The sequence below is a fragment of the Rhopilema esculentum genome, chromosome 20 (assembly GCF_057945365.1).
Source record: "Rhopilema esculentum isolate cy_ngs chromosome 20, ASM5794536v1, whole genome shotgun sequence".
Lineage (NCBI taxonomy): Eukaryota > Metazoa > Cnidaria > Scyphozoa > Rhizostomeae > Rhizostomatidae > Rhopilema > Rhopilema esculentum.
In genome coordinates this window covers 7,310,570-7,334,025 of record NC_142834.1, presented here as the reverse complement: position 1 = coordinate 7,334,025, position 23,456 = coordinate 7,310,570, and the positions used below count along the sequence as shown (strand labels likewise).

The 23,456-nt window shown below is 36.4% G+C and overlaps 1 protein-coding gene across 1 annotated transcript; it reads right to left on the bottom strand.

Moving 5' to 3' along the window:
• Positions 1-387: 387 nt before the first annotated feature.
• On the bottom strand, positions 388-22,445 carry LOC135687348 (neuroendocrine convertase 1). Its single transcript, XM_065203888.2, has 11 exons — positions 22,076-22,445; positions 10,664-10,768; positions 9,947-10,072; positions 9,651-9,750; positions 8,998-9,035; positions 8,557-8,633; positions 8,144-8,405; positions 7,451-7,663; positions 3,727-3,827; positions 2,943-3,173; positions 388-2,638 (listed from the first exon to the last, which is right to left on the bottom strand). The coding sequence occupies exons 1-11, from the start codon at positions 22,280-22,282 to the stop codon at positions 1,516-1,518; spliced, it is 2,583 nt and encodes an 860-aa protein (XP_065059960.1). The 5' UTR covers positions 22,283-22,445; the 3' UTR covers positions 388-1,515.
• Between the last annotated feature and the right edge of the window lie 1,011 nt (positions 22,446-23,456).

The window sequence follows — 23,456 nt, the reverse complement described above, 5'->3', positions numbered from 1 at the left end:
ATTTTGTTAGCAGAATATGTTTCTCAAAGGTACGTATTTCATTAACAAAATTAACCGTTGTTTTGCTTCAAACCAAACCAAGCAAGAGGCACAACAGCATCATTTAGCATCTTGAATTCGTTTTTCTATAAATTTCAGTTCCAAGGCAGCCATAGCTTTGTAGCCTCGAAACGAATTGGGAAATAGGGGGAACCTGGGAAACATATAGAGAGGTTTAAGGTGAGAATTTAGTGACTTTTTTATGAAAGTTGTTTGTCACCTAATATTAACGACCGAATGAATACATGAAAATGGAAAACGTGCCAGTTAGGTTAAGACTTCCAGTTGAACTACACGGGCGAGTTTAAACCCACATTGCAGAAGAGACCAACAAACAGAAACACGAAATGATGACAAAAATCAGTCCATAATTTTACAAAAATTTACCAAATTTACTAATCGTCCCTTGAAACCCAAAAAAGTAAATGTCATGTTAAAGGCTTAACCAAAAAAGGATATTTCGAATTTAATAGATTTTAAGTTGAACTTTTTTCGATAAATTACCTTTTTCATTATCTCGGAAAAATCGAATGCAGGTTTTGACATACCGTTTCTTTTCATCCTGTCATTATTAGTTCATGTACAGTTTGTGGCTTGGGTGAGGGGCCTAAAATTTCCACCATTTAGTAATATTTTTTGTACCCATCACGTAATCATTGATAAAGAGATGTCAACTTAAGCAGTATTTTAGAGTTAAAGTGCCAGGTTTAGTAAATACAATATCAATTATTTTATAAGTCGGCATTTCATCACTTACAGGTATTTTAGTTGTGAAAGATCTTCATCGCGATATCTTCATCACGATAAAAATGGTTAAATGATTGAGGGCCGATAAAGAAAAAGAGACAGCTCATAATCACAAGGTAGATACATTAAATTTATGCCAGCTCGGATTTTGTTAATGACTTCTCGTGCAGTAGGAATATTTACAGGATTGAACCAGAAGAAAATATAGCACCAGAAGATGGGACATGTTGTTTAAGTGACAGGTGATTTCTAGCAACTGCTTTCAGGCTGGCTGTAAAAGCAAGGCCCAGCTCCACTTCTAATTTAAACTCAAATTTGAAAATATTTCTTACCCAATCACCCAAACAACAGACATTCAGTTTTACTTTGAAGCAAATTTCCATATACAAATCAAAATCCTTCGATTGTAAATTGGTGTGATTTCCATGTTTTCTCGTCACCTATGCAAAAAACTGGTGCAAGAGCCAGGCCGTAAGTCAGCTAAGTAAGTCAGGCCGAATTGGGCATTTTCAACTTGAATACTAATATGAAAAAGAGTCCATTTCTGATATTAAGGAGTATAAAAGCTGATCAACAATATCCTAGCAGTTTTAATTTTCTTGTAATATTCATCACTCCCTTTCTATTATGAAAAACTGAATGCCGTTATTTTGAGTCAAATAAAACCTGTGGTTAAAGAGAATAATGATCATGCCAATTTAATTTAAAAATTCTACATTTTTATAAATACTACGTGTATTTAAGATTGCCTTTTTTTACTGTTCGCATTAGACTATTAACACTCTGAGGGTATTCTTTGTCTTTAATTTTCTCTGAATTTTTCAGAGAGCGCTTATTAAAGGTCCGTCCAAAATAGTCCCAAAATGGTGCACGAGGGTCCGACATCACTTTCATCCCAGCAGAGGCTTGCCTCCATTTATAAGGATAGGCAATCGGTGATCTTTGGTTTTGATGTTGTCCTTGTCTTAAATAGTAATTAGTAATGCTTTGTGACTGGTAGTTTCTTTGGTTGAAGCGTTTCATATAGTTATTATATGGGATGCTACTACGAGTCTGCATCAGAGGAAATGGACTCTCGCTAAATCCTGCCCCTTGGAAATTTTGTGGACGCGTAACACCAAGGCTACCGTAATTCGGCGCCGCTTGCTGAAATGCTGGGTTTTGGAACCGAGGCAGAGAGTTGACAGACGAGGCTAGCAGGTTGTCAATAATGTGCGTAGGCTGTCCTATACTTTGTATTGCTTTCTTTGGTATAATGTTATTAAGAGGGACTATTGTAGGAAGGTCTGGTAGGCCTTGGGGAAGACTTTGTCCAGGTGCTGCTTGATTGGGATGAGACTGTGACTGAGACAAAGGTCTAGAGCCAAAAGTATAAGTGACTTTTGTGATTGTCACTGATGGCTGTTGATGTCCCTGGATCGATTTGGTGTCGTCATTGACTGCTTTTCTGTGAATTGGGATATCGGGATGGGAAACTTTCAAATAATTCGGCTTTTGCTTGGTTCCGTAAAGCACCAATTGCCAGTCTCTTAGAGTACCAGTATTGGCACGGGCATCGCCTGCATCGTGAATCTCCAAAGTCCACTTTCCTCTAGGGTCCTCTCCCCATGCGTGTGTTGTCATGAAAGGCCATTTTTTAAAACCCTCGTCAGATGAGTCTTCAGATCTTGTCGGTAGCAGAATGGACTTTGTTCCCATTGGTGTTGTCAGTATGATGGTCAGGTCTCCTCTTCTACTGTAGTCAAGCGTAAGAACCAGTTGCACGTGCTCTAGATAACGAATTTCATTTTTTGTACCGAGGCATCCATCGGTTTCAATCTCGACAGTAAGAGGCTGATTCCACCGCAAAGCTCTGAAACACACAGTTATTAGTAAGAAACAACAGTAATTTCAATCTGCTGTATTATACAGTAACTGGCTAGATTTATGCACCGAACGTAGAAATGTAGAAATTGCAGAAAATCTTTACCTTTCTGCCATGCTATAAAAGTGTAGCAAAAATTGTTATAAATTGAAAGCAGTAGAAGGTTTTAACTAGAGCAGCATCGAATGAGATCAATCTTCATCGACTTGATTTTAAGTTACACTAGCATTTATCGTTGATTGGCTTATTTTTTACAAAGCCAATAGAACTCTGATGCTTCAATTAAACTCACTTTGCATCTGAAAAGCTTTTTCCGCGACACTCTCTGCTCTCCGGTACATTTTTCCACGTCTTTGGGTCGGCTGCAGTTACGATTCTCTCCGCGTTTAACAATCCAAAACCAAACTTCTCGTTTACATGGAACCCTACACCATTCATCCGCCAGTCAGTATCATGCTTCAAAGGTTGCCAATCGGCGCTTGTTACCACGATATGTTGCACATCACGCCACGTCAGTTTTGGACTAAAACAAGCAGAGTTGTCATCAGTGATCATAAAAAAAATCTGAATACATCTAAAGGTCAAACTCTTTCATTCTTTAGACAAAAAAATAACAATTTTATTTTACATGGTCATTATATGTAGCTTGTGGATGACAAGTTGTGTGATATCTAAACATTGAATCTACCCAACGTCTCAAGCCAGTTGCACTTCATTCGAAAACTATATTGGTTCATTCTAGTGTCCCAGACAATACTTAAACTGATTGCATATGTAAATCTGTATATCTAGTCATGTAAGTAACTTTACATCAACCTGAATATCATTCTTATAGCTTGTATCATTGCAGCTGTGAAGTATTGTCTCAAGAAAAGCCTTTCTCTTCAATATCATTAAACCTCCAAGAGTGTTAATACGTTTCCGGATGCTTCCACTTTTTACAGTTTAAAACATTCTGTTATTGCTTTAGTAATATTGGTTCATTAAACATACTGGCTTGAAGCATTGTCAAGATTTAATGGGAATCTTTATGCACTTAAATGATATCAAGCCATGAGATCTCAAAATATTCTTACTTTCTTTGAAGAGCTAGAGCAATGATCCCTGCTGCCAAAGGTGCCGATGCTGATGTGCCAGTGTGTCTCTCTGTGCAAAGGTTATGAAGATCCGTAGTTACCTGAATATAGAAGAGCGATCAATTTTTATGGACTTGGGAAAGCATGGTGAGTCTCGTATTCATTTCGAGTCTCGTATTATGAATAATTTAAGAATCAATTCGACGTGGACTATGTAAGCATAGGTTCCAAATCTTTGATTGGCTGAGCGACCAAAATTCTGCATACCCCATTAACCAATCAGAATTCAAGAATATGACAACAAACGTGCCTCGCAGCTAGATTTAGGCCTATTTTGGACTTTTTTACCACTACCCACAAAAAGATAAACGTGTAAAATGTGCTGAAAGATAACCCTAATTTTCTTTTGAAAATCGAATCTTTGATGAATTTACGAAAAAAAACTGCCGTTGTACTCAGCAAATTTTTTTTCGTTAGTTACGAAGGCTTGAAACTGCCCCTTTCAAATCCTTATAATAATTTCAAATCCTTATAATCATTTTCGAAAAAATTACTTTGCTGTGTTAAACATTTCATTTCCTTACATTTTCTTTTATCAGGAACCTTTCGAATCTTTTTCAGACAACCAGAGACTTTTTTTTACCCAGAAAAGATAGTTTTTCGAAAATGATGCATATGTCATTTTCCCGCCCTTTTTTCCTTGACGAATTGCGTCAGCTTTTACACGGCCATAGCAGTTAACATCAGTAGACGTGAGCTTCTCATCGATCTTCAAGTTTTTAAAATGAACATACAACGTACCCGAATGCAGAAGAAATTGTACAATTGTATCTATTTTAAGAGAAAGGTGGACTGCATTTTCTCTCAGTGGAATTTAGCGATTTATTTAATCGTTAACACAACCATTAATGCCGACAAGAAAAGATTTTAACATTGCCTTGTGAAGGTAAGTTCATATTTGTTAATTACTTGGATAAAACAACTTTTTAGGTTTGAAAACAGTAATTTTTCTGTTCTCCCTCCCCCCTAATTATTATAAGGATTTGAAAGGGACAGTTTCAAGCCTTCGTAACTAACGATCGCGGAAAAATTTTTGCTGAGTACAACGGCAGTTTTTTCGTAAATTCATCAAAGATTTCATTTTTCAAAGAAAATTAAGGTTATCTTTCAGTACATTTTACACGTTTGTTTTTCATGGGTAGTGGTAAAAACGTCAATAATAGGCCTAAATCTAGCTGTGAGGCACGTTTGTTGTCATATTCTTGAATTCTGATTGGCTAATTGGGTATGCAGAATTTTGGTCGCTCAGCCATTCAAAGATTTGGAACCTATGCTGACTATGTAAGGGTAAGGAGGGTCAGGATCTCTCTACAACTAGGCTTATTTGATTGAAGGCTTCTAACTATCAACTGCTCTTGCAAACGATACAAGGAGATCTGCTAAAATAGAACCCTTGTGCACGTCAAACAACTTTCTAAACAACTTTCCCACAACATTTTGACAATGGCGGGAAAAGTTTAAAGAACTGTTCATGAAGCAAATTATTTAGCCAGCAGCAAATTTGAATCGATTATAAGAGCTATGAACAATTTTTCATTTTCTTCGAAATGCAGACATTAACTTGAGGTTGTCCTTTAGGCTGATAACCAGAACACAAATGATCTACATCAGCAGTGCTCCTAGTAACCCAGCAGTGCTCTTAGTATCCCAGCAGTTGCCGTCCTATAAAAAACTTATATGATCATCAGCTGCTTGTGTCTCAATGGTTTTAGTTCTATTTCATCATCGACGGTGGAGTGCGATAGAGAGCTCGTTAATTCATACAAATCAATTGTTTAAAGCGTCCATGCCTATCTGTCGCATTACGGTATACAAGGATAGTTCTCTTATTATCCCATTTCGTGGGTGCAAATAGGTGAAACACTGCTCGTCATTACTTCACTCGACTTATTTATCAACGTCTGAGGACAGAGCCATGAACACTACTAGATAAGTTGAAGGAACCATAACTAATTCCATATCAAAATTATACAATAACTCAATAGTGTTACAGTGTTGAGCTATAGTGTTAAACCAAGAAATAAAACTCAAGAGGTCAACAATAAAACTCACAGCCACAGACTATAAACACTAAGATGATTAATCACCCTTTAATTACTAGACCACGGCGCACACAGGCTCATGGTCATATTTTCTATTTCTACTTTGTCTGCCCTCTGAATCTTCTATTCTATAAGGACTCATCAGAAACTTGGCTTTAAATGCAATGTCGTTTAAGGCCAAGCAACCTCTATTTAACAAAGAACTTTATTAATCTCTTCTTTATCTTAAGAACCTGATATCTATGTGCAGTCTTTCTGTTTAATTTGATTTTATTTGATAATTTGATATGTCGCGACAGACAATGGTTATCTGTTCCGTAGATTAATATGAATTCGTTTGCTTCGTCAAACAAGAGGACCTTTCTGCTCTCTATACACCGGAGATTGAAACAGAGACACTTTTCTTTGTAAAGTTAATCTAGAGGTCATTTTCACCATGGAATGAAGCTTAATCAGAGTCAAAAAACCTAAAGATTTGAAAGCTTCACATTACCAATTAAGTATATTCTTTTAAGCCGTTCTAGTTCTCGAAGACTAACCCTTTTGTAGACCAGAATATTCTAATTTCATTATATAATTTTGCAGTTTTCCATTTTTCCATCTAAGCCATTCGTCGACAAATTGCCTTAGAGTAATGGTAAACACGGACAGTTAGAAAACAGCCTGAATATCAAAGGGATTTATAAGTGTATTAATAAGGCCTTTTAAATAGTATTTTGCATTTCATTAGATTGCTTCTTATCAGGGAGCTCAAAGACTCATTCAGGCTCCTTCAACAGAGAGGCTTTTACTATAACTTAATAAAGACTCTAAATAAGAGCTGGTTACTTCATATATTAATTTTTTTCTGAAAGATTATTAGGCCACAAAATAGCTAAAATATAACAGGTTTCGGGGTCTCTTAAGCTAGAGAAAGAAAAAGGAACGGTGGAATTACTATTTTGAGCTGCTAATCAAGATGGTTACAAGATTGATAGAAAATTGGCATTCTCGTTTATTCGAATTAAGTTCTGTTTACCTCCATTTATTGCTTTAAAAGATAAACTTTCAGTGTTCGAAACCCAATTATTCGAACCATTGCTTTCTTATTCTTGCTACTTAGAAAAGAAAGTCCGCTGTATAACAAAATTAACTTTTTATAATCTTCTAAATAATGCAAGACCTGCCAAAAAAATCATTTGGCGTATTTAAGATCCGATTGGACACTGTTCAAAATGAAAACTTGTGTCAGATAATAGCTATTAGCACTGTCCAAATGACCTCATAAAAAGTGTCCGATGAAAACTCAAAGCCACTTTTAGAAGGGATGGAATTTTGATCATCAAAATGGTATTTCATTTAGTAGATAGGCCACAGCTGTGGCTCGCTATATCATATTTGATATACCAATTTAGATTAACAGGTAACTTAAAATGAATAAAAGATGTCATTAGTCTTTATGGACGGTCCTTAAAAGACGAAACTGGAAGATGAATTATCATAGCCCAAACTGTTCAGAACTTTTTAATACATATATATGGCTAATGAAACCGCCAGACCCAGTACTCAATAGTAAAGAACCCACCAGCCAACAAGTTTAAAGGCTCGGCTCTTCAGGCTTTTTGCTATGTAAGCTAACTTACTATTCTCTTTTCTCCGTGAGCACCACTGCTCAGCGTAGTAGCCAATGTCGATGCACAAGCCTCGCTGTACCAAGGACTTTCTCCGTGATCTGAGCTCGAGCTTATAGACAAAGTGTATATACTGGCTGTGTAACCATCACAGTTACAGCTGTCATCGTGTCGACCTCCGTTTCCAGATGCCCATACGTAAATAGAGCCCAGGCCCCCTCGTCCCTGAAAACAAGATAAGAGACTTACGTAATTGAAGGACCTTTAAATCAAGAAAATGCATTGCGTCACATAGGTGCAGTGCACATGCATCATTTGCTGTAGTGGAAACAAGCATAGAAATGACATTCTACTTGACTTTTTGGAGACCAAAAACTTTTCAACAGTGTTTTCAGCATAATTAGTCCCAACTTACAATTCTACCGTCCTCTTCATTCATTATTTATTGATATCATGGTAAAAAACATACAGTGCTATTGCGAGTATGAATCTGAAGCTTTTTTATTATTCACATATAGGTTATATAGCTTTGCTGTTCAATTACTGTATTTAACCTGGAGCTGAACCGTAATTTATTGCATCTGCTCAAAGGTTACAATGCCACCGATCAAGATACCTTATACTTTTGTTAAATAGTGGAGCGTTACCATGGTAGCATCTACACAAATAATTCTTTTCCATATAATTAACAGGTTTCCCTCTAACCTTTGCGATGCCGTTTGCAAACGCTGCTGACGCAAGGGTCCCAGGCCCTTCTACGGTCATCCCATCGTCACTAGGTCCCCAGCTTGCGCTGTATATGTCAATGTACTGTGGGTTCAAGCTTAGAGACTCAGCTTCAACGCGATCCGTAACTCTTCCATCAAGCATACGAACTCCACCGATTCTTGCATTAAATGCAACTCCAACACCACATTTACTGTTATTTGCCTCCGCAGCTACTTCACCCGCACAGCGGGTTCCGTGCCTTGAAAAAATACAATGTTTAGACTTTATTTTTCGTAGCTAACTAATTTTACTTTTTGTGTTCCAACACAAAATTTGTTTTAGCTTCAATACTCAACGATTAATGATGTTCGGTAGATGTTGGTAAAGATATGCAGTAATCTTCGACTTACTTGTTTTCGTTAGTAGGATCATATCTCGGGAAAGGGTCAGGATCATTATCATTAACATCCCAGCTGGCGGCTGGATCCTATGAAAAAATAAACATAACAGATACATTAAACACAGGATAAAATCCAGTGAATGAGACAAGGGCAGTGAAAGAGAGGAGAGAGTGCGAGCTTAGCGGATCATTGAAAGAATAAGCTAAACATTATATATTGATATCTACTTTAAAGCAATTTTCTTAGCTTTTTCAAAACGAATAGAATCTGATATTTGCTTTTTTATATTATTTGCACTTGTGTATTACCAAACTTTAAAGCACCATATTCTTTAAGTGCCATCAATTAGCATTCTCTACACACATGCCATGGAACAAAGAGTTTTTGCAAGGTTCTTGTTCGTTGCTCACTAACTAATTTCACGACCTATAAATGCTAATATATACTTACGTAATTCTTAACAATGTCAGTGTGATTATGTTCAATACCTAGAATTCAGAGAAAATAACCTTAGCAGGAACATTGCAATTAAGTAAAATTGGTGTTGATACATTGCATGAATGTTTAGCCTTGGTACAAAGCGACTAACCTTGGTTAAGACCTAACCAAGGTCATTTGCATGCTAATTTTGGCTAACTTAATTCATTTAATCGTATTCAACTAAATACAATGTGTTTTTCAGCCATTTGTGATGAAAATTTTAAAATTGAACTTCTGACATAAATTTTTCTTTGCAAAATGGATGGGACTTATAGTTCAAGAAAGTTTATTGGTATAATTTAACTTCAAGAAAAGAATGGTGAACATTGTCTACTTTGACATGATCAGAACTGAGATAAAGGAGAACTTGGCAATTTTTAAAAAAATATCAACAGAAATTCTACTGTAAGCATTTTAACTAGATATGTGTTTCAAATCTAATTTTAATATAAGAATCATGGTTTTCTATTCTATGATACCATCAATTTTTGGTAGCAATTGCTGACTAAATTGGTTTTGTATTTGTGGCCCAGACAATATCTGGACAGGTTCTGTATGTGGCAAACACATTTTGCTCATTGCAAAAAACGTCCTAAAAATCTATGGTAAGTAAAAGCTCTTACCGTCATCTAAAATTGTAACAACTACTCCTTTTCCTGTTATTCCTTGATTCCAAATCGGAATGACGTTGATATCCAGATCAAGTGCATTTCTCTTGTCATCCTTTAGAAAAGCAAAGTTTGCATGTCTTCAAAAGAAACACATTGGATGACAAAGCAAGCTAATACCTTATCTGATAAGCTTTATCTTGTTGCGCATTGTCACAAAATACTGAAATTTATAGAGTTGATGAAAGGAATTTTCAAAAGTTTCAATAAGATTCTGTTTATTAGAAACTAGCGATGTTTTAGTGACATACCAGATACCATTGCTCATCCCACAGAGGATCTGCGAATCTCGGATTGATACCCCTAGCTACAACTCGTTGATGGTGATATCCTCGCTTCTTTCTAACAATCTCATATTGCTGCTCTACCCAAAGTATCTAAATAAAAACAAAAATATGTATAAACAAAATCTTCTATTAGCAATGCCATTAGAATTTTGGGACCATGACATTGTTCCTCTTATGTTGTTCTGACCTGATATTGTCCGATTATGGATAATAATCGTATTGAGGAAAAAACGCAATCCTTGTGATACAACCTGATATTGTCCGATCATTGGGAATAATCGTATTGAGAACAAAACGCAATCCTTGTGATACAACCTGATATTGTTCGATCATTGATAATAATCGTATTGACAACAACAAGCAATCCTTAAGGTACAACCTGATATTGTCCGACCATTGGTAATAATCGTATTGAGAACAATACGCAATCCTTGTGATACAACCTGATATTGTCCGATCATTGGGAATAATCGTATTGAGAAGATAACAGTGTAAATGATCTGCTAGGCGAAACTGTATGCATGTAAAAGGTTAGGGTGTGAATGTTCGCAAGAGCTCTAGCTCTTAACAACAGGATCAGCCAAGCCAAAGCAACAGGATGCGCATTTCTTATTAAGCAGTAATGCATTAAATAGAGAACTGTAAGATAGTATTCCAGTAGGAACAAAGATAATAGCATACATTATTTTCTTTCTCAAGTCGTCCTGTTCTGTCTTCCGCGCTCCTCCGTGATCTTCTGGGATGTTTCGGGTGTTCAAGGTGATAGAACCCATCTACTGTACCAACCTAAAAACAGCAACAGTATGCTTCTCAGTAATGGTCCTCTTTCAAAACCTGAAGTCTTCATTCATCTCTTATTTGATATTTTCAATGATTTACAAACAAACAACCAAGTTGCCGAATGACATGAAGGGGCAATGAAGTGCTTGTCCTGAGACATCGCCATAGCCCTTGTTGCAAATAATATCCTTTTTGAAATGTGATTAAAATCATAGACTTGACTCAGGCCAAACGTAATTTGCAGGATACAAACGATTTCAAATCGAAATTGATGGCTTTAGAAAGGACAAACAACACTTTGACCTAAAGTGAAAATAGTTTTCATCTATTTCCTCGTACCCTTTAGGGTAGGTCGATTTTGGAATCATTTATATTTACCGAGGTCAAATAAACTTGAATCCATTACTTACTTGTTCCTAAGTTTAATGCTCTATCAAAAATGCAGAGATTGCTTTGTAGAACCTCTTTCAATGCATAAAAAGGGCACCAGGGAAACCGGGGACACTGAAAGCACCGGAAGCATCTGGGGCACGTGCCCTCCCCTTTTCGGAAAACGAGGTGAAGTGCCTATATGCAGCTTATGGAGATGCCCCCTTTTGCCTTTATGTGACCTTACATTTGAATTACTTCCTTCGTCTGTGTATAGAATGATCACCTTTCACATTAAAGCCCTTCACTGAATCAAAACCAAGCTTGGTGAAGCAACAAATCAAAAGCAACCTAATACACACAAAAGCCTCAACACTCCATTAAATCCAAAATACGTCTTCAAATTGACATCTCTGGTTAGCAAAATACGACTGACATTTTGATTGCCTTTGCTTCACTGAATGTGCTGTTATTTAGAAAGAATGCGAGCGAAATGCTTTATGGGGTATTGTCGGTGTGCTGTATGATATTATCACCTTCTTATACTGAGCTTTTGATTTAAAGGCTCTTTATCCCTCTGGATCGGTCGCAATCTAGCTACTGGCTCTTAAAACAGAACCATTTAAATTGTAGGGTTGTCACCATTGTCATCAGTGCAAGGTCCACCGTAACCTACCGACTCATTTACTAAATGTTACTTAATCAGAAAATTTGATTGAATGGCAAGCTTATTGTATAATATGATCAAATCCTGTTCGATTCACACCAGATGTTGTTTAAAAAGGGTATTAATAAATGTGATTGTGAACAAAGCTTTGTTGTTTAATTATGTAATATTTTGTTAAAATTAAGTGATAGTATGTAAACTTAAGCAAACTGCGACTGATATGAGAATGACTGAGAATTGATTGAATTAGTGACTTTTGATGACGTTTGCCTTACTTCAGCAGTCTTTTCCCTAACAAGCTATTCTTTTTAAAATTCCCCAAACAGTGCACCCACAAGTCCACAGAATTCTATGTCATGATTCCATTCAAGAGGCCTTTATTAAAAACGTGGTTTCTAAGAAGTTTTCCATTGAAAAGTCCAAGTTCTTTTTAAAAGAGTTAAACTGAAGCACAGATAGATACTTGCACATAATAAATAGGAAATTAAGTGACTGTATTTCAAGAATATATTCATTATATAAACTATAAAGATCGCAATACGTCTGGGACAAATAATAACTTTTATTATGATAAAAAAGATTGAACATAATTCTCATCACCTGTTACGGCTGCATACTATTCTTTAAACAATACTATGGGCAGTGAAATGTTGCATCAACTATATGGCAATGATGATGAATTAGGACAAACAGATGAATAAAATCAAATATCCATTATCAACGGCTTTTAAGATTTGATAGTCTATGTAAGGTTGCCTGTGCTCCAGACCCCTTACTTAAAGTAATTGAGACTATAATGAGTATGAGGCTAAAATAGTGTGGCTTCACTTAAAGACATGAAATAAAACTCGACCCCAAAGAGAACAGCCACCTCGGTCTTGCAGATCTAAAAGAACAACTAAAACCTGCGATTCTGCTATCGGGCAGCATTTACTGGAAAACCCAGATTGTGCAAAAAACTATAATGGCGACATGTTTCGGATTATTGGTAAAGCCCGATCGTCGTTCCACCTAGCAGTTTTGGAATCTATCTACATAAGCATGAAAAAACCGCTACTGTGTAGGCAAAAGGAGTTCGTTTTCACCTTAGGACTCCATTGCTAACATTCTCAATAGGCAAGCGGCACTGATTGGTCAACCTCAACAGTCATGTGCTCGTGTTTCTGATTGGCCTATTTCGATCCACAACTGGGTATATATATTTCCTAGCGTAGAGTTTTCGATCCATGTTCTGACGTTTTAAACTCTGAAGAGTGCCAGACGAAAAGCTTTAGTTTACTAAATGTTTGCTTTTTTCAAAGCCATTTTCAAGGATATTTTTGTATACTTCATACATCCAAGTAGTTGAATTGATTGCAGCAGAGAGAGTCCATCTTTTTAATTAAATACATTATTTGTTATTGGCAAACACAACATGATAATTTAACCAATTAACTTTAATTTTGTTTTCCGAGATTTCTACCAACTCCAACAAACAACACTAGATGACAAATTATCTATCAATAAATATTTTCTTTTAGTTGATAAAACAAATAATTTTTCGGTAATTTCGGTAATTTTTCGAAAAGATTTCTCAATGATTGATTGTGTTGTTATGGATACGTTCTTTGGTCTCGCTTAAAGGTTTTCAGAATCTTTTTCAATTCATCCAGGCTGTAGATTGTTTGGATTATATTGAATAATATTAGCAAAATTAAACAATTTGTACTAGCACCATGCACCATGTAGATAGTTCATCTGCTTTTATATAGTCTCAAAATTACTTTTTACTAAATTACTCGCATACCTAAGTTACGGTATGAAAAAGTCAAGTTAATATGTTGAAAAATATCTAAAATACTGCCAAAATGAAAATACTAGCTACACCAATATAAAAAATTAAAAATTAGAAAGTCTGTTGTAAATCCATTCTAGGCTTCTAAAACAGAAAAAAGCGAAATAAGATTGAAGTGAAATATTCAAAAGAAAAATTCCCTGGTATGATTCTTCAATGAGCGGCATTTGATTGATGCTCAATTGTTTCTTTTGACGGCAAACAAAGTCAAGAAACAATAGAATAACAGCTAGAGGTCATTCATAAAACAATAGCTATTCATGGTTTGACATTTGATTGACGTTGCATTGTTATGATCTAGACATGAGAATCCAATGAACCAAACATTGACGGTTCATGGAGCAATAGAACAGTATTGAAGTTGTATTGGTTATTTGATACATTAGTGTCAAGCTATGAGATAATTTCATAGGCCAATGATTTCCCTTCAATGATTTCCCCTCTTTTCTATGAGCGATGTTTGTGCAGATAATTTTGCATAAGTTGAATCGGTCTTTTCTACCAATGCGGTTTGTTTGATATTCATGCATCGATCAAGTCATTCAATGCTGCTATTGAAGATACAAATATTTTTACCAGATACATAATACAACTGTTTCTAGAGTTTTTGGCTCTATTTCATGATGCTCTTTTGATAGTTTTATTAGGAGGGAAATGCTTCTTTTCAATTTTTGAATTGGTAGAAATTTGACTAATCTGGGGGAAATTTTACTTGCATTTGTTCAACTGGGGTCAAACTTTCTACTATTAAAAGGTGTAGTAAAGATAGTAAGATACAAAAAAAAGGGCCTATGCAAAATTGTCCTTTAATTTTTTTATGCGTACATCACAAGCTATTATATTTATTGGTGAATTTTAAGACGAAAAAGTTATCAGCAACAATTATCTGAGGGGATCTGATGCAATCTCTATATCTTCATATGTTTTAGCTGCAAATCTTTGGAATGCGTTACCCGATAAAAGCTTAACCTTTATAATATTATTTTTCAGTTCCACAAAGTTCTCTTCGACATCTCGTATAACATATTTTCGCAAGGATTGACTTTTTCCCTTAAAACGGCATATTTCGTTCACTGTAGGTGAACACAAGAGCTTGGTGTCCAAAATAATTTTTGCTCCGATTAAACACAATCCTTTTTTCATTTCAATGACATACGCAGAATTAATCTTTTTCATCAACCGAGCGTCAAGCTGTCCCATTTTTAATCCCTCTAATACTTCTTAATGCCTTAATAACACTTTCTTACTTTCGAAATAACGAAATCGTTCTTAGTTGTGAATGGGTTTTTATCATCTTATGGAGCTGAGTGGTTCACCAATGTTGTTGACTCCCACTGTGTGTTAACAGGATTGCCAAACTTCATTGTTTCTAATTGGCTATTTGAAGATTGTCAATCACAGTATCAGAGCTGAATAGCTTGAATAGGTTTTCAAAGTATTGAAATTTACTTTGTTCATTGTTTTTTCAACACGTTTCAATGTGAAATGCTTTAAATTTTGAAAATACATGAGTAGCAAATGACTTAGAGCATGTAACTTGGGATGGGGGAACTGAAATGGCCGAATTTATCACAATAGTACTTAACTTATCAAATTTATGGCCAAATTTATCAAATTTATCCCCTTCACTTCTTTGTCGTCCCTGCTGAACACAAGGAATATTTCGATTCCTATTATAAGCATATTTCCAAAAATTGCCATTGCAAATAAAGACATAAATAGCAAGATGCATCTTACACAGGCCTGGTGTGTCCAGTCTCATTCAAAGGTGAACCCAAGCTCAAGGCGAATTTACAAACTTCTATGGTTGTTTTTCACCATTATCCTTGATGCAATAACTTGAATACAACCTGTAACTACTTCAGCAAAAAAGTGAGAGGGGTATTGCCTCCCAGCCTTCCCCTCCCCGGCTTTGGCATGCCTGATCAATTGAGAGAAATTTCAAATTTAAAACAAAGGAGGCGCATTAAGAACACATGATTTTTAAACTGTTTCATATAATTGTAGCCGAACATAGAAATAAATCCAGAATGAAATAAACTACTTCCAACTTTACAATTTCAAAATTTTGATTGTTCAATTTTATTTGTGACCTTTTTAAGCAATACATATACATTATTGGTTATGTATTTTTTAATCTATGCAATGAGAATTTAAATTGGTCTTGATTGTACCAAAGTAAAGAAACGAAACCAAACGTTGATATATATTTGTTTGATATTCGTTTTTTATTTCAAAGGAAATGATAACCTACAATACAACCTATCACTCTGATTATTAATATCGATTTCAGGTTATTGGTGTTCATAGTTCTCACGTGGCACTCTAAACCTTATCATTGCCTTAGTTATATTCATTTTATTTATCCCGTGATACTGATTGGCACTTAAAAACACATTTTGTATCGTCTCTCCATTTTTGTTGTTGTTGTGGTTCTGTTAACATAAGAACTGTTACTTCATGAATCATTCTCAATTTTGTGGGAGGTCGCCTAGTAATTAGCTTGATTCAAATACTCGCCATCTAGGAAGTTGATTGAACCAGGAGCAATCAGAGTTGCTTTGTTTCTGATCTTATCTTCATGTCCTGTCTCTTAAACGAGAAGAACGTCCACCACACGTCCTTGCTCTCATAAAAAATGTCAAAGAAATTCTAAGGCATTGACATATTGGCTAGACAAAGATTTAATCACGAATGCTCTCTATTTTGTCTTCAGTTTGCCTTTCATTTAAAAGTGTATCAAAGTACCGTTTATTAAAAACTTGTGGTTCCTTACTTAAAAGCAAAAAACAGTTGTATTAAAATGTTCATAAACAAGATCTCATAATCTTTTGAAAAGCAAAGTAAAGCACGAGGGGTACAATATATTTGTCCATTGAAACACGGATTAAAGGTGTTCTACAATTTCTAACAGTGTTTGGGTTTACTAAATATTAGTTCAGGGCCGTAAGTCTGTCATGTGAATAGGGGGAGTGGGGCAGCAGAGCAAATGAATATAAAGTGTGCAGTGTGTCATGGCACCACAAGCAATTTATGGTATCTGCTACGGAAAGAGTTGAGGGGCAAATGACTTGAAAAGCAAAAGTCAAAGTTTTGGATTTATGAAATTATGTCTTCTAGAATGGCTAAAACAGCATCACCCAGACTAATTTTAATAAAATACTAAATCGCTCAGGGTAGAAAATTCGACGTTTTTCAGAAGAACATAGATTATTGCTTATTGGGTGAAATTGTGGAGGGGAAGAGTCATGCTTAAACTCTAATGACAGGCGTTGGGGAAAGAAGGAACGCTGTTGTATTGATTGGTAGAATTTTACTTCTTGAATAGTAATGTGCATCTTCCTAATAATCTAAATGCATCTTCCAGTTTCTCAAAAACTCGTTTTGCTCCAGATTTCAGTATACGCAAATGAAAGCCATTTTCAAGTTTTGTACCGCCAAAAGATCGTTTAAAAAGGAGATATAAGAAAATCAATAGCAAGGGCCTAAGCCCTTCAGTTCCTCACCCTATATTGTTGACAATTGTTTTTAGTAAATTTTCAGACAGAAAAGTTGATGCAATGTCCCAGTCCTTTTTCATACCTTTTGAGGGCTCCATGTCTTTTAAGGGGTGTCAAGAATAGTAGGCTATAGTTCCGGAAGAATAACGCTGGGTGACAAGGGACCAAGTGAAAGAGTGGCTTGGAAAAACCCACATAAAAACTACGTACTAAAAACTCCAGGCTGATGCATTTCTAACAACGCACTTTCAATATAAGAACCACGGTTCTTGTATGCGGCTTTTATCTGTTTATTATACCGACATAACCTTTTATTATTATCGATAATTAGAAATGGATGTAGATTTACTTCAAAACTCAGGATAAAAAACTAAGTTGGTTGCTGGTTGTGTGGTCCTAGAATCTTGTTTACCTGAAGGGATAATCAAGATTACTGTTTACCAGTCCTTTAAGAAGCGCTTGGTGCCGTATGGACAGAGCTGCACAATCTTTACAAGCCGTACATTTAAAGGGATTTATGATGAATCAAAACAGACTAAGCTGTTTTGCGCCACCTCACATTGATCAATTATCAAACACGCAAATTTATTATGAATTATGAATTTACGTCAGCAATCACACAATGTTTATTACAACTGAAAAGATCTGTAACCTTAACTAGCAATGGAACCATAACTAGCATTATCTTACCCATCCATGACACAAAATATACTTCCATACTCTCGCCAAATAAAATCAGACTGGAGCAATGGCAGGGCCATACCTAATCACCAAGGAACCCTTGAACCCTTGGCCCTCAGGCACGCCGAGAGGAGGGGGGAAGAGACAGATAACCTCAGGTCCTCAGGGGCAAGATACTCTAGGGTTTACCCTGGGTACCAGACTCACTATATTATAAAATAAATAGTTTTGTTTTATATATAGTGAGTCTGATACCCAGGGTATCTAGGGTTAAACGTCTTTGGTTTGGGCTGCTATAATGCAGATTTCTTATTAGTGTGATTTAAGCAAATCGATCCTAGTACATATGAGTAGACTGTACGCAGACTGGAATTTAATCCATCAACCAACAAACAATGATTTTATCACCGATTCTTAACAAGACGAAGGAGACAGACTGGATACGATCTCTGTTACCCACAAGATAGGCAGATGGGCATAAGAAATCAACTTGGCTGCACCGTATCAAGTGGATCTCCTGAAAGTTGTTAAGAACCTGTGATAAAAGTTCTGGTTTATGGTTAGTGGATCCAATAAGCGCTCTAGCAACGACCCACGAGCTCCTAAGCAGAGAGAAGGTGTGGAGACCATCATACGAGGCCTAGGATACATGATTAGTATCACTAAAAGTTGTCTGTGATCCTTTTGCTTAGAAAATCGCTCTCATTGCGGGGTCATTTGTTGCTTTGTTACTAGTTGATACATTTGTTGTTACGACCGTGGGAACGTCTCGTCCTATATTACGTGGAAGACATAGCGCTGAAAAGTGGTTGAAACCATGTAAACTGCACTTTCAACGGAAACGAAAACTTCTGAAGCGAATATTGCCAGAGCTGCTTTAATTTCTCATTCATCATATTACAGAAAGTAGATACTAGTGAAAATCTATGAAGGAGATTCTATATCTTTTTGACAGTTGAAAGGGGGTCCTGAAGAGCTAATCTAATTAGATTTGTTTATGATGGCACCGGGACTAATACTTTTCTCCGACTTATCATAGAGTTAGCCAATACCGAACAAGGGCAACACAACTGCTGGACAAAGCTAGCAGGTGATCGAGCCTTTAACTCGGATTGTATTTCTGAGTTGCGATTTCCACAAAGCCTGAAGACATGATTACATTTCACAGCTAAAATAAGTCAATTTCTCTTTTCATTTTTTTATTGTTTTATAACGACGAAAAGATTGATAAACGCGATAAAGTTATCAAATCTCGGATAATAACCAAGAAAATTTTCACCCGCAACAATTTAATGGCTCCAGATTAACATTCTACTCTATAAAAAGATAGATTGAACATTGGCATATACCCAAGCTTTGCCAATAAGTCGTCTTTGCATTTAGATTCTAGAAATATTTTAGTCACATATCCCAATTGGGTTTACGAGGTGTAATAAAAGTGTATCTATCTCTTCTAGTCTTTAGTCTTTTCGTTTCCATTTCGTCTTAAGAAACGGTCGAGCCTCTTTTTGATTCATTGCAACATGGCAGCTCTAGCCATTCTCAATAGCTTTGCAGCATGATGAAGTTCTCCTGGGTGGTCAATGAATTCCAGGGTGACCACTGACCATGCTTATGTGCGAAGAAAATTAGAAGAGAAAGCTCTCCTATTTTTTCGCACTTAAGTCAAATTTTCTACGCTCAGGGGCGGATCCTGAGCAAATTTGAAGGAGGGGCAGTTGGTAGTGGGGGCGCTGAAAATTTTTTAGAAAATAATGACGAGTGTACGCTGTATTCACTTTGTAAGGACATTTTTCACATTATTTGTTGTATACTTTGAGGAAATCCTTGAAGCAAATTAACCTATCGGTCTCAGAAACTTTTTCACCTGATTCTCATTCTTCAAAAGGGGCGCACAACGACAGACTTGCTTCAACTCTGTGAGGGAGGGGCAACTGCCCCTAGCTGCCCCCTAAATCCGCCACGGGATACGCTAGAATAGACCAAAGACCCGGGAGAAGAATGAACCAGCAGGGCGGGGTTTGCTGTAATGGAAACTTTGGAAGCCACTAACTGACTATATAAGGGCATGGATTTAGCCCATCAGACTGCAACAAGATTTCCACTTCTTCTTCTGTTCGTTTCCTCAGTTTTATCCAGGGTTTTCGGAGCTTCATTCATCAAACAGCGTTTAAACAAAGTAGGTGACATTAAAGGACATGTATCTCTCTGTAGCTGTGTCCATGCGTTTAAATTTCATCAGAGAAAGTCTTTCATAAGAAGAGGGCAATTAGATTTTGATAAAACAGTGAAAACTGCTTAAACATGCTGGGCGAAATTAATACGAGCCACGACCTAGAGATCGTTCTAAGGAATATGACCCAGGATAGACTCTCGAATTGTGCCTTCAATAACAGCATTGTATCGAGAAGCGCATGTCAAATGGCATTTTAAAAATTCTATGCGCCTTCGTTGAAGTTTATATTGAAACCATACGAGTAAATGTGGTGATTGTTCTAGGCTTGTTGATCGCATTATGTTACACTGCTCCGGTTGTCGTCCTCATTAAATTACAATCGCTACTTTATGTTACCTCATGTTTTGTTTTAGCTTACAAAGTATGAGCATGGCTGTTTGTAACTGCTCTATGAAAGTCCTTTGAACTGTGTATTGCTTTGTAACAATCTCTTTTTATTTAACCATTGCAAGGCAGGATGCGACTCAAGAAGCTTTTGCAAATGCTTATACCTCAGTTTAACTCGAGAAAGAAGGATACCTAACAACCAAGGACAATGGACGTACAATTTGTATCCTGAGATAGAAGTAACACCTTGCCAGCAAGTAAAATTTACAAAGAAGACTGATTATTTCATAGAAATTCCTGGAATCTTTCGTGTCAGAGTACTTTTTATAGCAGAGAACTCGGCTAAGGCCTGTCCAAAAAGCAAACAACAAAATTTAAGGTCTGCTTTTAGGAAAATAGCAATTGTGCAGAGTTTTAACTGTCCCTTATTCTTTCTGTCCCCATTGAAATGCCTAATCACATGTCGCCCTATGGAAGCTATAATAAGAATAACGCAATGGTGTCCACCTTCAACTGTCGACTTTAAGATAACATGGCACACCCCATGCACACCTCGCCAAGCCCATTTTCATCTGGTTTCACTTTTAGGTTTGGCATAGGCTGCTCGGTGTTACTGGCCTTTGCGTCTACGATGTTATTCGAAACATGTGCTAAAGATAAGAAAATCATTTTCGCTGTAGAAAGACTAATCGCGTGACCGCTTTGCGACTTCTTTACATTAGGCGTTACAAAGCCACAAAGCCATGTTGTGTGACTGTTAAAACATCTCAGTTTCGTTAGTTTCGTCATTGCAACATTATTCTAGGTTTGCTTAGTCAGTAATACTTTTCAGGGGCTTTTCACATTTTTGGTTAGTTCTATTTATCTTGTTTTTTCATTGACTTTAATCATAGCTTTAATCGAACGAGGCCTTGGTTTAAAGCCTCTTGGCAACACAAAAAAGTCGCTGGCTTTAATGGATAAATAGAAATTAGACACTAGCCGAAAACATATTGAATTTTGTCGAGAGAGGGTAGATGGGGCCCTATTGCTGCAAACTGTTTGGCGGCTTAATTTATCATGATTGAAGCTCCCTGGACTTAATGAAAAGGCAAATAATACAGAAACCGCCAGCATAAGAATTCGGAGCAAAGTTTCAACCCTTCCTTGGATGAAATGCAAATATATTACGAGAAGTACCTCTATGACAAAAGACACCACTTTATTCTCTAGAACTGGGCCCCGGGTTTCGATTTTTACTCATAGCGAAAGAAAACTAAAATCCTCATACGTTGTCATAAATAGATGCTAATCAAAACCTACAGAGTGTAGTTGTTACATCGAGTCTGCTGTTAGATGCTTTTTGTTCCACAAATCCAATTAACGTATAACCCTTCCTGCATTCCAATCACTTTTCTAGAATTTGCAATGAGTAATATCGTTAGCTTAACAGTATAGTATCATTACAGCCCTCACGAATCTAACACATAATTCAATTGAGCTTGTTGAATTCATTTGCGACACGAGTCACCTCCGCATCAACCAAGACCAACGTAATAATATATCCCAGTAAAACTAATATGTGACGACCATTAAACCTTTTTTGAATTCGAGCCCAAATTATTTCAAACACTCAATGGAGCTGCTCTTTTGACTTCTGGGCACCAGAATAAAAACATGCAAACATTTTAATTCTCGGTGAAACGTTTGAGTTTCTTACCTTGCTTACTTTCTCGAACCCATGTCTTTTTGCAATTTCCTTTGCCTTCTGTAATCCTCCTGGTTCAGGAACTTTAATGGCCCAGCCATTCGTAAAGTATCTATCATTTGTTGCTTTTTCTGCATAACTTTGATTGGCAAGCAAGGTGACCAGTAACAGTAGTTTCACAAAACTAGAGTGGGCAAAACCTGCCCATCTCTCAACCATCGCATCTCTACGATGGTTCCCCAAGCTGGAGCATCTAAATCTTGAAATCCTTGTGAATAATATTTTTAATTATATTTTGCCTTGGATTGGCATAAGAGTCTTATTTTTTCTCGCTGGTGTATTTATTGTGTTCGGTCAAAACCATCGGCTGAGAAAATAGCCAGAACGCCTCGTCGGTAATACCGGGATGTGATTGGCTAGCGAAACAATGGGTTTGCGACGCTCAATAGATTGAATGCAAAGTACCCGCAAAGGCTTAGGTCATCGGAATAAGCAAAGCGGCTGGATAAACAATGGTCAGTTCCCTTACTTCTGTTTATACATCTGGGTTAACAAGTGCAGATGCACAAAGAAGAGTCCCGTCACCTCAGTAAACGGCACCATACATTTTAATATAGTTTGAGGAAACAATTAAACTTTTACTTAGTTTCGCTTCTTCCAAATGAATGACTTCAGATATTTTTCAAAAGCTGGGCAAACTTCATTCTAGAAAGTTCAGAATCTATTAGTTGGATTAAAAAGAAGTTTATGAGCAGATGAGCATATGGATTGCATGTGTAGATGCATGAGCCTCGTAAACGTTCACACTCAGGATTTTCAACTCTTTTTCTAATGAGAACCAGATATTTTTGGCCAATGTTATTATATTTTAGATCAATTGAGGCTTGAGTTTTCTTAATGTTGTTATTATTTCAAAAAATGTTATTTTTTAACTACAAACGATGAATTTCAGTTTTTCTTGACATTTTTACTAGCTGATTCGCTGATACAATCTCTCGCCGTGTTCTATAAGCACCACGAGAGAAGATTTTCAAAACACATTATATTTTTATAAATTTCCATGTGAGGCTTGAAATGATCTTAAGCTGTTCTAATTTTTGTGGCAAATCGTGCCTGGGTGTTCCATTAAAACGTGTTCTTATTAAAAAGGAATTTCATAAAATCTCCTTGAATCTTTCGTGTCTGAGCACAAGTGCAATCTCTATTAGCCGAGAAATCGTTCTAATAAAAAATGTAATATCAGTTTCTTATTTTATCTTGGTAGAGTATTGCACAGTTCAATTTTCACTTGAACCATTCCCAAATTCTTTCGCGTATCAAACCTTATCTCTCATATGGTTTTTGCATGTTAAACCTGACGTTAACTACGGGCAAAACCAGTGACAATTCATAT